At 39.2% G+C, this 13,662-nt stretch overlaps 1 protein-coding gene across 6 annotated transcripts in view; it reads left to right on the forward strand.

The window, feature by feature from the left end:
• Nucleotides 1-13,662, forward strand: part of LOC135222617 (uncharacterized) — a 775,758-nt gene that overhangs the window by 745,348 nt on the left and 16,748 nt on the right. For all 6 annotated transcript variants that reach the window (XM_064260717.1, XM_064260722.1, XM_064260719.1 and 3 more), the window contains one exon: nucleotides 7,315-7,545. In XM_064260717.1, the coding sequence (XP_064116787.1) occupies nucleotides 7,315-7,545 (231 nt within the window). The remainder of the gene's footprint in view (nucleotides 1-7,314; nucleotides 7,546-13,662) is intronic.

The raw sequence follows: 13,662 nt of genomic DNA on the forward strand, positions 1-13,662 counted from the left end.
GTGGGTGTTGTGAAGATTTGTTGATATGGATTCATTGTTGGTCCCCTTTTTGTTCATCCATATAGTGTTAAGAGCATTGTGTTTTATTCCCATTTCGTATAAGGAGTCGATTATCGCTGTCACCATATCAAGTACATTGCTTGTTCCCCCGATACAGCAGTGATATCAGTGCGCCGTAGAACATGATCTCAGTACCTGGTTTTAGAGTGAATTGCTGCGAATGTTGCTAGAGCTGAGGTTCAAGTTATTTCTTACTCTACACCAGCACCTGTTGTTGTGCTGTTGATTGTGATGCTTGTAACTGTTGTCTAGTGATAACTGTTTGTCTGTGACCGATGTTTATTAAGTCTTGGCCTTTGGAGAATATTTGTAGATGATGTGGTGTACTGTTCTGAAAAATTGCTTCAAATATGAAATCTTTCAGCATTCAGAATATATTGTAGCAGAAACTGAGAGATCTGGCACTTCAGAGTAATTGGCATCAACGGGTGTCTCTAATTACCATTGGAGCTTGTTGCATATGGGAGTGTTAATGAGAGTACTGCAACAGCAGTAGCAGTATTATAAAAAGGTTGATTTTTTATAGCACATACTTTACAGTTCCTCATTGTAGACTCGATCTCAACAGCGCTATTAATAAAATATAATTAGGAAATTTAATTATATATTTTTCAATATCTTTCGATGTTTAAGTCATTATCAAGAATAATGCCGTTCTTCACGTTTCTTTTTGTAGTCCGGTTAAGGACAGGCATTGTTACTGCCTTGGGTCGATCAGGCGTTTTCCCATGACAAATTTTTATTCAGCTCTTTCAGGCAAATCATTTTGTCCTGATTTACTTTTTTTTAAAATTATTGCGTGGCTGTCATTTGCGTATGCTGCTACAAGCGTTTTATCCCATCAAAAGTCGATTATGTAATGTCACTGACAATTCATCCGATTTGCACCTTAGTAAAATCTTTCGTCGGCCACCCGTGATAAGTGCGATGTAGACGACGTTGCCTTTGTCCAAGCTTCTGGCCAGTTGATACGAATTGAACACAGAATGCTATTATTATCAATGGTTTAATGAGCCTGTCCTTGAAAGCGACATTTGAAGGAAAAAGAAAGTTGGTCAGTATGAGTAGGGTTGTGTTCAATCACAGATCGAGTATGTTGTTCTCTATAGAATTAGAGGACGGCACTGAAGGGCCGCTCTCCCTTCACCCTCCCTCCCTCCCTCTCCCTTAGCCCAGTGTTTCTCATTTTCTGTCTTCTTACCATGAAGTCCTGTCCTTGTGTTATTTGATTGCAAAATATTGTATAGCACTCATGCTCCAGTCGTTCAGCAAGTGTTCTCACCACACCCTTTCCTCGGGATATACATATATTGGATGGTATTTTCCATAATTAAGGGGGTCTGAGAAAGGATAAATGACAATAGAAGGTAATGGCACACCAGTTTGTTAAGTATTTGCGTCTTTTCTCTCTAGGCACTCCTTGTCAATAGAGGATTGATACTATTTGACCGCACACAAACACATATTATATATATAATGTATGCACAATGTATTTGTTGTGTGCCAGAGAGAGAGAGAGAGAGAGAGGTAGGTGGGGGGGGGGGGGGATCAACACTGTTAGATGCAAATCATGTTTATTTCTAATAGTCGATTCATTTTTAAAAATAATTACCGTACATTTTCTAGTGGTATCTTTGCCTGTATAATTTATATTTACAATGTAAACAGTCATCTATTTATATGTGTTTTCGCTTTCATCTCGTATTCCGATAGAATTCAATTCAACTTATGCTTATCGTTGAATTATTATTATTATATATTATGGTGCTTGTCTATGTGTTTATTATTGTTGTTTCAGTAAGGTAACTAATTTAAAGAGTAAATAAGGTGAAAGATATAGAATACTGATACTTGGAGAAAAACACTGACACAGATAGACCGCCATCAATGATGTTTATTAACGCAAGCAAGACGCATACGTAAATACGCCTGCGCACAAACAAATAAACTTCTGTTACGTGAATGTGGTCACATTGTTACAGTTCTTTTCATAGTTGTGGGGTCTTCTTATCATGTTAAATTTATGAATTTGTCAGATAACTGTTGTATATGTTTCCTTATATTGACTTAAACTTTCTACTGTGGAGTGATCTTCGTTGTTTCTTCATTCTCAGCCACGAAAGAGAACTTGGGCCCTTTCCCTTCTCCTACACCAATCATCCCCACCCCAATCATTTCGTTCTGCATCTGTTGCGTCGGTGAACAATTGCAACAGCCCATACACGAGTCGTGTCGTCATCTCTGACCACTCAAGCTTATGGAACGATTGTCACATATGCGATCCACTGGACAGCCATTCACTTATGCTCTCTGATGGAGTGGTATGATTTTATCACTGTACTGCTGTGTTCACGGCTTGTCACATTCTTCACATCCGATTATTTCCCGCTTATACCCACTGGCTTATTTCGAGTGCAAGGACACTGAATAGCTCTACCATTCATGTTCATGTGAAGTGAAATGTGTCAAGAAAATACCTTTAGCTTTTATTCTTTTGCGTGAGTTACCGAGACAGAGGCGCAATCAATGATCAGCCAAGTACGATTGCAGTGGACCCAGTCATATTCGACGACGCTCACGCATCAGAGGGGCGAGTAGGCGCGTCCGTCCGTCCGCCCGGGAAAAAGTGTTCCGCCGCTTGCGTATGTGTGTCGTAGTGGACATGAGACATCAAGACTAATCCCCCGTCTCTCTTCATTCCCCAGATCCCCACCACTGCCCCATTCCCTCGCCCTTCCTCCCTTCATCCTTCTTCATTCCCTCGCACACACACACACACACAGGTTCACATTATAAAATGTGTCCTGTCATTGCGGACATTACTGAGCAACTTTAGGTTTCGAAATTTTCCTTTCGGAGTCTGAAGTCCGTTGTAGAGATGAAGTTACACTCCTGAGAGATGCGTAATTATGATTATTTTTATGAACATATAGGCTACAGTACGATCCGGATCCTTAACTCAAGAAAGTGAAAACCCCAGAGATTTATCCAAGGCTTATGATATTTTAATGATATTGTGACGAGGAATTGACAGGCTAATGAAGCAGACTAGAATAATTCTTTCGTGTAGCACTGTTTGTATGATGTAAGCTGTTTGTAAATTTCGAAATACCCCGGTGATGCCCAGTTTTTTATAACTTTTAGACGACTTTTTAACCAGCGGAATATGCAGACCGCAATCCTCTTACGAGAAAGTTATAGAACAGAAAGATTTCATAGCAGTTTTTTTTTTTTATCTAACGTAATTAATTCGTCATCAACAACACAATCGAAGTCTCAAAGCGATGATTTTTACTTTCACATGTAGTAGACAGCGGTGTCCTGAAGCCTTACCGCTCTGGGTAAAGCAGCGGCAGGAAAAGACTTAATAATAATAGCTCATAATGCATGCAATCTTGGATGATAAAATGTAACTCACTCTCTCTCTCTCTCTCTCTCTCTCTCTCTCTCTCTCTCTCTCTCTCTCTCTCTCTCTCTCTCTCTCTCATATTTCCTACTTGTCCCCACCGTCTTTTCCGATGATTTTGACTTACTTCTTCCACACGTTGGTCTTATTGACACACTTCTGGTCGGCGGTGCAAGGTTGTTGCCAGCCTTTTTCGATGACGGTGGTCGCTGTTGATGACGATTGCCTGAGGTGTCGATTGAATGATGGGCGTAGCTGTTATGCCTTTCAAACATCGTGGTTGCATTTTGGCTGGGCGCCTGACTGCAACATGGAATTCTAAATGTTATATACACCTTTTCTTCTTAGAAACGTTTAATCTCTCACAGTTTCTCCCCTGAATTTAATCAATGATGGGTTGTAGACGTCGGACTATAAAGATTCAAGCAGTAGCTGATTGATGATACTTGATATTAGTTGGAATAGTGAGGCTAGGTGACCCCTTGGTAGTCATTGATCGTTTCAAAGTAATTTCAGTATATGTCGACTTTATGTTTACCACCCTGTACGGTACATGCATCTAAATTTTGTGAGTATAACGAAGTAATGACAAATGACGCTCATAGTTTGGTCATGTTTTGGTTGTCGTTTTTCAGAACAGTTCAGTAAGGTGTCGATCATGAGAGTTGACGTTGGCGATATCTTAATGAATAGGTTCTCGTTGAGCAACTTCTTTGTAAAACGTCTCAAAGTAAGAGAAATTACCAACAGCCTGTTGCTGGAAATGATTGTCATGCAAAGAGTTGCTTCGCAACGAAGGCCATGTTTTAATCTGATACATTGTATACATACATATATATATATATATATATATATATATATATATATATATATATATATATATATATATATATATATATATTACGAGACCACAGTCTCGTATCACATTTGGTAAGCGTTAGCCGTAAGCGGCTGTCACTGGCAATACCTTGTCTGGTAACACATTCTCCTCCCCTCGGTGGGATGGGGGACTGTGTCCTGTATGGAGGAAACTATATTTTGGAGAGGAGATAATTGGTGTTTGACTATTACTGATTAAGACTATTATTTACCAGGGGGGGGGGGGGTTGGGGGGGGGGGTTGTTATCTAGTTGCTTGAACTACGAGTTATCATTCCATTAATTATCCTGTAAGAATCTGAGTTATTCAATTAATACTTTGCTTTTAATAAACGTATATTTTTGTAGTTCCGACTCTGATTTGATGACCTGATGAAAGAGAGAGAGAGAGAGAGAGAGAGAGAGAGAGAGAGAGAGAGAGAGAGAGCTATTGCCAGAGACATGAGAAATGGAGAGAGAGAGAGAGAGAGAGAGAGAGAGAGAGAGAGAGAGAGAGAGAGAGAGGGCTATTGCCAGAGTCTGAGAGAGAGAGAGAGAGAGAGAGAGAGAGAGAGAGAGAGAGAGAGGGGGGGGGAGAAGAATGTGTTACCAGACAAGGTATTGCCAGTGCCAGCCGCTTATGGCTAACGCTTACCAAATGTGATACGAGACTGTGGTCTCGTAAGATATATGTGTGTGTGTATATATATAATATATATATATATCTATATAATATATATATATATATATATATATATATATATATATATATATACTTAGTACTTATGTACATTGCATGTAATTATGAATGGATGCATAGTGAGTGTGTGTGTGCCTTTTTCTGATAGGTTCATAGCTTTGTGTGGACATGATCGAGACTTACGATTTTCTGGTAGACCTAATAGATTATAGAATTTTACTTCATGTAAATACATTTAGGTATGTATAACGAAAATAAATAGAAACCAAGTGAACCCATGAATATCGATGGGTTTCCAGCAAAACCCCTCTTTAAAACAATGATATATGTAGTGTTCTCAAAATTCCTTACGAGGATTTATAGCGAAGTTTGAAACAAATATGTTTTATTTTCAAATCAAGTATTTACTTAGAGTTTCAGTTTTCATATATTGTCTTTAGGTTTGTTTGTTTGTTTGTTTGTGTTTGTATGGTGTTTTTACGGTGCTGGGAACCTATTTATTGTCTTTAGGTGATTTTCGCCTGATTTATCTTCCGTAATTGTACATATTGTGTTCCTGTAACCCGAGCATTCTTATGTACCAAAACTTACGACAAATATAAAGTCAAAACGATGTTCAGATATAAGAGAAGTCTCTTGAAACTGATCCGTTAACATCATCAGTTGGCAAGGCTGAAGGCCTAAAGATGATCACCATTGCGGCACAATGTAAAAAGGAACGTGATTATGTACCTATAGACATGATCCAAGCTAGCTTGGCACAGCCCGTATCCTTTTAGGGGCCTTCAAAGAATAGGTGGCTTAACGTTGGTATTTGTGTGGTAGGTGTGAAATGACTTTTATAGCAACTTCTGTTCTGATAACAATATCTGTTAATCCTTTTATTGTGTACGCGTATTGTGTTGTATGGTTTATATTTATGGGCCCTGTGAACGCTGATGCATAAAGTTTTATTACTTTTGGTGGCTGTAACTTGTTAATCATATAGTTCAGTTCGTAAAATAACCGGAACACCTACAGGTAGTAATTGTTTCATGTCCTGTTGCCTCGTCTTCAAAGTGAGTCGTCCACTGGAAGGTGAGAAGACTGTAATCAGCTATAATTCACTAGGAAAATTGGAAGTGTTTCATAACTGGACCAAGATAAATGGACGGAGTTTGATTGGTTATGGGGGATTAACTGGACCCCCTCCAGCGATGTTGCAGATGAACCCACTCTCTGTGGGTCTTGAATGGAGGAGACCAGCAGCCAATCAGGAGCTGCCTTTAGATAGGGCGTCAGGCCAATAAGAAGGGAGCTAGAGCCGGTCTGTATTGGCCCTCCAGCATTGGCTGCTTCATGAATGAGCTGCCATGTAATTTGTTGGTTGGAATGCAAAGTGGGAAAAGAGGTTGCGGAGGGAGAGAAGTTTCGGCTGGAGCTTGGCTTGGCTTGGCTTGGCTTGGTTTTAGTGTGAGGCAACCGTAATCAACCGGCTATGTTATTCAACACGAAATCAAAACCACCGGAAGCTTTTCCAGGTGAACATTATTGAGAAAATGGTACCTGGAAGGTATTTTGTTTTTACTTTGCTGGAATGACAGTTACAAACGAGGAGTTTTCAGTGAACTGGTTTATTGCCTTTCAGTTATTCTTTGCGGTTTCTTAACGTGATGGACCAGAATTCACCAGTTATTTGAAACTGGAACTAAACCCTCTGCAGTAGTGACATCAGTTTGTATATAAAAGAACATTTTATATCATGATAATATAGTATATATATAATGCTACTTTGTGAATAAATTTTATCCAAAAGGAAGTATATGATAAATGCTAATATCGTGACAAGGATTCGAACCCATTCCCTTTAGGGTGAGAAACGTCGGTGTCAGTGACATTCTTTCATATACGTGTGTGTGTGTGTGTGTGTGTGTGTGTGTGTGTCTGTTTTATCAACCATCGACTCTGTGCCCATAGATCTGACGCTTAATGAAGGGGAAAGAATGGGAGGAAAGAAAAATGGCTTGGATCTCTTTAAGCGGGTGATTGATATGCTTCAGGGAGAGAGGTCATGGCACTAGGTGAACAGAAGGAGCGAGACTGAGGACCCGGCGTTTAGCTACCTCACCTGTAGGGTTTCGCTTGTTTTAGGTTAAAAGTAAAGAAGCTTAAAATTACAAATTTCACTTGTTGAACTTGAGTGAGTTTCCATTTCAAATGGATAAAAAGCGTGATGGATGGGTAACCGTGTAAATCTGTTGAAAATTGTTGGTTTTCTTGCTGTTACAAAGTTATTCTTTTGTTCTTTTCAGAAGATGAAAGGGTTAATGCGAAAGCGTTCGACAACAGCGGCGCGCCTTCAGCGAGCCTTCAGCGCAAAGGGCTTGAGGGGCCCCGATCACCAGCACAACAACAACAGAGATGCAGCCAATAATAACAACACCAACAATGCTGCCAACACCTCCGGTCTGCCCCCAAACAGAACAAGAGAAGGCAGACCCAAAAGGCAGTTCATCATGGAGACGCCAGTCACATTCACCACGGTAGGTGTTCTTCAGATCCGGCATCGAGCTCTCTGTGGGCCTTTGGCTGGTTCAGGGTTTTAGAATTTAATGTAGGCTTATGTTGCTGCCATGTCAGTTAATTTTGCGTCATTTAGGACTCTGAAATGTGGTGTTAGTTTTTACCTTTGAAATCTCTTCTCAATATTTACGAATTGAGGGTAAATACGAGATTTTCCTTCGTTATTTTTCTTTAGATGACAGCTTTGAAGTACAATGTCAGGATTCATTTCAAATTCGTTTGGACTCAAGAAAAATTTCATGGGAACGTAATGATTTAAAACAAGGAAAATTTCTTGCATATTATTCCATGGGGTATCTGATGACCAGTACATACTTTTTCGCTGTCAGAACCTGATATTTATCCTTGTAGTACAGTTCATTCCGATTTGATAAGGGCATTATTTCCTCTCTCTCTCTCTCTCTCTCTCTCTCTCTCTCTCTCTCTCTCTCTCTCTCTCTCTCTCTCTCTCTCTAATTTCATGCTCGCTATATTTATTGCGAAATCATTTCTTTCGTCATCATGTATCTATCTTTAGAGAGAGGGAGAATGTTGGCAAGTGGTTGTAGCGTCTGCCCCTTTCGTGTACCCTTCACTTTTTGAAAGGGTTTCTGGCCTGTTGTCCCCATTCCTAATCCTTGTCGGAGTGGCAGCCTCCCGATCCCCTGCTGCAAAGCCTCCAATCAGTGGCAGCATCCAGAATGCATCTTGCAACTCTTTCCTTTTGCAATTTCTACTCAGGAGCGTCTAGCGAGACATGGATTTTACTGGCTTGGATTCTGATTACATTATGTGAAAACAAAGCAAAAGAAAAAATGGTTATTATTTGTATTCGAATATGTCGGATTTACATTTGTTCTCCATTACATTAAGTAAAATTTGCAATTTTTTATTGGTTCTTATGTTGGATTATTTTACGCCATTGTTCATTGCATAAGCTCACTGTTACTCATCCCACTAACTATCGTCACAGGTTGCTGTGAAAGACATTCTCTTGAATTCTCTTCGAATGTAACGTTCACTTTAGTATCCGTCCTGAGATTTCCATTTTAATCGCGGTTAACCTTAAGAAGGGTCATGTCTGACCAAGTTGGAGGCGTAATGTACCATGACATGTCTGGCCTTGGTGAGTCAAGGGATTCCTTGGCAAAAGCAGTGAAGGTGAGAAACTCACTCTCTCTCTCTCTCATGCTTGCACATTCTCTCTCTCTCTCTCTCTCTCTCTCTCTCTCTCTCTCTCTCTTTCTCTCCTCTCCTCTCTTCCTCTCTCTCTCTCGCTATCTCTCTCCGTAGGTGGTACGTATAAATGCATATGTATATATATATATATATATATATATATATATATATTATATATACATATATATACATACATACATACATACATACATACATACATACATACATATATAGGTGTGTGTGTGCTTAAAAATCACAGTAGATGCACGTGACTTCGGTATGTATATACATACTATATATATATTATGCATCTGTGCGCTCGTCTGCGTGTGCGGTTGTGTATTGCATAATTAGTGCATTGTCGTCTTAAAATGGAAATGAAGCATTTAATAGCAGGATGTTTTCCAGTGCTTGACTTCATGGCCTATACCCCATCACAGATCGAAATTACCCCAGAATATATACCACATTTCTCATTTCGTTTGGTGACCTGAGGCCTGGCATTAAACGGAACGTTGTTGAACTATCTCAAGATATCTAAGTAGTCGTCTGTGATCCCTAAATTTAATTGAGGAAACACAAAACGCGTTCACAGCACTAATCGCTACGTAAAAACATATCTCAGGTGGCTTCCAGATTGGAAGAAGACAATGGACCTTTCATAATATGAATTCGGTATGCTGTACGCGGATGTCCATAACGGGAAATGGTAAAATTCTTATCTGTAAAGTCACCGTTAAGGTGAACGTACATACTACGTACAAAGTCAATTTCGTACATGTGCACATCCATACACTGAAATTGTTTCCAAAGTATATGCATACTGTATATTTTTAGATACAATTAAGGAGTCATTATATGATTATGTTTTCTCTTTCCGCAACATTGTATCATATAGTACTGGAGGCAGTCGCCTATAACCTTCCTAAGCCATTCGCTTAGGCACCGGCTTACCTGGGGCAATTAGAGGTGACGGGAGGTTATTATCCAATATCTTTACCACTTACCGACTTATGCGACCTCACATAAGGCGAGAAAGGAAGCGGTACAGTCATGGGAAGATGTTGTCTGGGGCTTTCTCGCAGCTAGAGACCGTGCTTGTATTTATTTCGTACTCCAGCTTTTAATAATTGTGTGTGTATAGTGTATAATATATATAAGTGTGTATGTATATATATATACATATATATATATATATATATATATATATATATATATATATATATATATATATATAATATATATATATATATATATTAAAATATTTTCGTTTTTGGTTTGTACCAATTGCCTCTTCATGTTTTATCTTTAATTAAGATTTTATTTTATACAGTGTTGCTCTAAGTCAGTGTTTGGAGACGACCATGATATGTATTTTAATTTCTGTATTTCATTTTTGTAGGTAGGAAGAGAAAACTTCGTTCGTTAAATAAATGGATTTGCCTTATAATTACAGTTTACCGGCAGTACTGCTTGCTCTCTCTCTCTCTCTCTCTCTCTCTCTCTCTCTCTCTCTCTCTCTCTCTCTCTCATTTTCACTGAACTGACGCATCGATGTCATAAGATGTTGCCGCGTTTCTGCCAAACTCAAGGTCTTGCAGGGGGGGGGAAACCCCCCCCCCCCCACCCCAGCCCACCTTTATTTTTTTCTTGGAAGAACGTTCTCCAAATGGTCGAAAATTCAGTCTATCGCTAAAGCAAATACTTATGATTCTAATTCGTACTTTCATTAGCTGTTTTAGCTAAGTGAGCGAAGGGGTTCATTGCCCTACCGAGAATATTTTATGCAGCAAAGAGCGCTCAGTCCCTCAGGTCACCTGGGAGCGAAGTAAAAGGACTTTTGAGAACCTAGTAAAGGACTGAGGACCTTCCAAGGTTGATGATGTATTGTTAGGTCTTGCTCAACTGTTCAGCATCCTCTCGAATGCTAGGTGCTACATCCGTTGACATCTCAACCCACCTCTCCCCCCCTCCCCCCACCGCCTACCTTCCCTAGCCGCCTCCGTTCCTTCCCTCCCGCTAATCCCATTCCTCATCCGCTCTCTGCATCCTCTGTCTCCCTCTTCTCTCAATCCCCTGCCATTGACCCCCGGTTCTTCCTCAGCCCCCTCCCACTTTCTCACCATCATATCTCCGACGTCTGACTTCTGCATTTTCTGCTATCAAAGGGATCGAGAGATTAAAATTGCATTTGGAGAGAGCAGTGCTAGCACCTGCATACTAGCTTCTGAATCCCCGAAAAAGGAGTGCGGGTAATGGCATTCTCATGGAATTTGTATAGGCTTAAAAATTCATATAATATAAGTATAGTTCTGACTATTAATAAAGTACTATGATCTCACCTTACTATTTATTGTCTGTAATTATCATGCACTTTATTTTAGCAGTAAACTCATCCCAAGGAATGTAAAATGAAAATATTTTAATTGAACTAATCTGGCCATTACCTGGTAACATATCCTTCAGATTTAGTTGTATTTTAGTTTACTTCAAATCCCAACAGAATATTATCCTATTAAAAATACAGTATATGGCTCCTTGACTCTTTATTAATTGCCATTTGTGTCCCACATTTCGGCCGAATTGCCTCCCTGGTGCTCCGTTCCGCTACGGCTTTAGTAGCTACTTATCACCTGATATCATCTTTTACCATCATCATATTGTTGTTTTTTTTCCTCTCCGCCGCTGTTTTTAGATGGTCGGGGCTCTAAAGAGGCCGTGGATGAAGCAGACTGCTTTTTCTGTGTTTTTTTTTTTTTTTCTTTTTTCTATCTTATCACACGAGTCCCAAATTTTTGGTAAAATTGTCAGTTTGCCCTCTTTCCTTATTAATACGTCGAGAAGTTTATTGAAGAACTACCTGTATGATGTTCATTATTATTATTATATATATCATCATCGTTGTTGTTTCTGTTTTATTCATATTTCGGAGAAAAACGTACTTATTCTACCACGAACGTTAGCTTATGCTATTTCAGCTTTTTTAAATACAATTTAATGATTATTGTCCGTATTTCATGTCGTGAAAACCGTCCTCCCACGTCGTTAGCTAATAGAAATCTGAGTGACATTGCAAAAGTAGTAGTCATTCGCATAGGATGAATGGGCGGGGTTCCTTACTGCTTCACGATGGCAAAATGTCCTCAGTAAGGAATGGTGCGTATTTCTTGGTTTATTGACTTAGATTGATTAATGCCACTTGTTTGGTAATGTCCCTCTCTTTTTCAGCATTTCAAAAAGTATTTGGGTAACAACACAACCACGGATATTTATGCCATGACTACTCTTGTTTTCGGCCTGCATTTATATTTCTGCTTCGTCATTCAGAGGGTGGACACCATTTTATGTAAAACTTAAAATAATCCGACTTCAAACAAAATTGAAACGCATCATTTTACTTTCACGAGAAGACTAATCGTGAAAGATGAGTTCGGGGAAAAGAGCGATCGTGGAATTGGTTGCGCAGAATCCTTCCTGTGTGAAGGACGAGTCCTTCCCTGAAGTTGGTGCTCCACACTCGACAACCTGGCATCAGTTGATGGTTCTGGATATCGTGAAATGAAAAGACGGATTATTCGTTTCGAGTATTGGGGAAATTCCTCTTATTCGGCGTTTGCTCAGCTGCATGGGACCAGCATCCGGTTGATGCTTTTTCGATTCAAGGTGCTGTTGATGATGGTGCCTTTGCTACTTGTTACGCTCGGCGGATTTCTTTGCCTTTCTTGTAACGACGGACGACCTCGGAGGTGCTGTACTCTGTTCAGAAGCGGTGATTACCGTGGACGCCTTTCTTAATAATATTCTTTAGATCTCTATTGTTTGTTTGTATGGTGTTTTTACGTTGCATGGAACCAGTGGTTATTCAGATTGTTTAATTGAAGAACTTTTGTTAACAATGTTTTTTTCTTTTTTTTTCATTCTAATGTGGAAGTAAATCAAGCAAATTCAAACTGGTTTGTAAAGTGCCCAGTTCATTTTTATTTGGATAAATTACCAGATGCGCAATAGTTGGTACAAGAAAAAAGAAAGAAATAGACATACTCATAATTAAATCTCGTGACTCAGGGATACGTATAGCTTCGCGTCATTAACAGCAGAAACGGCTTTACAAATAGATGCGTTTGTCCCAGATTAAAAAGCCCCGCCTCCATAATTACAGCCTCTGGATAAATAAATATGTAACTCCTCCTCCTCTGCTAATCAGTTTCATTTACTAAGGAGAGTCTCAGTTGAACGAATAACAGTTTCAGTTTATGATGGAAGTACGTTGTTGGGGTGAATTTGAAAGAGTTGTTTGTGTCCGTTTTTATTATATAAATGTAAGGAAGAGCCCATTAGCTGGCGGTATCAACGAAACCTCTGTATTTGCAGCAGATTGAGAGAGGACGACATTGTTGCCAGAGTAGTGTGGGTGGTTTTTTCCCGTTAAGGATACGGGTGTTGCCTCGTTTTTTTTGGGGAGGGGAGCCCAACTCAAGACATTAGTTTTACTTCAGAAGTTGCTTTGATTTATATCCTGAAATATTCTAACAGTTAGACGAATGACCTTAGAAAAATAATTCGGTGTTTCTGGAGGTATATTTTTTTGTTTTGTTTGGGCTTTGTATAAAAAAACTGCATAATTAAACTTCTGGTTATTCAGGACAAAATTTCCCATTTTTCAATTGTGAAATTTTTATTGAATTTTATTTGCACTATCTTCTGATAGTTGAAGAGCTAAATTGAATTTTCCGTATATTTCTTTTCGAATTTTAACAAGGCATTTTAATGCCGGTCTTACCAGCAACGTCTGTCTTTTCATAACGGTCATTTAATTCCGCAATTTACATATTATTTCCCATTCATTGCTATTAAGTGTAATTTATGTTATTTGTTTGGCGCTCATCAGTTGCGTGATTTAAGTGAGTTATGTAAATAAG

Source organism: Macrobrachium nipponense, chromosome 8 (assembly GCF_015104395.2).
Source record: "Macrobrachium nipponense isolate FS-2020 chromosome 8, ASM1510439v2, whole genome shotgun sequence".
Taxonomy (NCBI): domain Eukaryota; kingdom Metazoa; phylum Arthropoda; class Malacostraca; order Decapoda; family Palaemonidae; genus Macrobrachium; species Macrobrachium nipponense.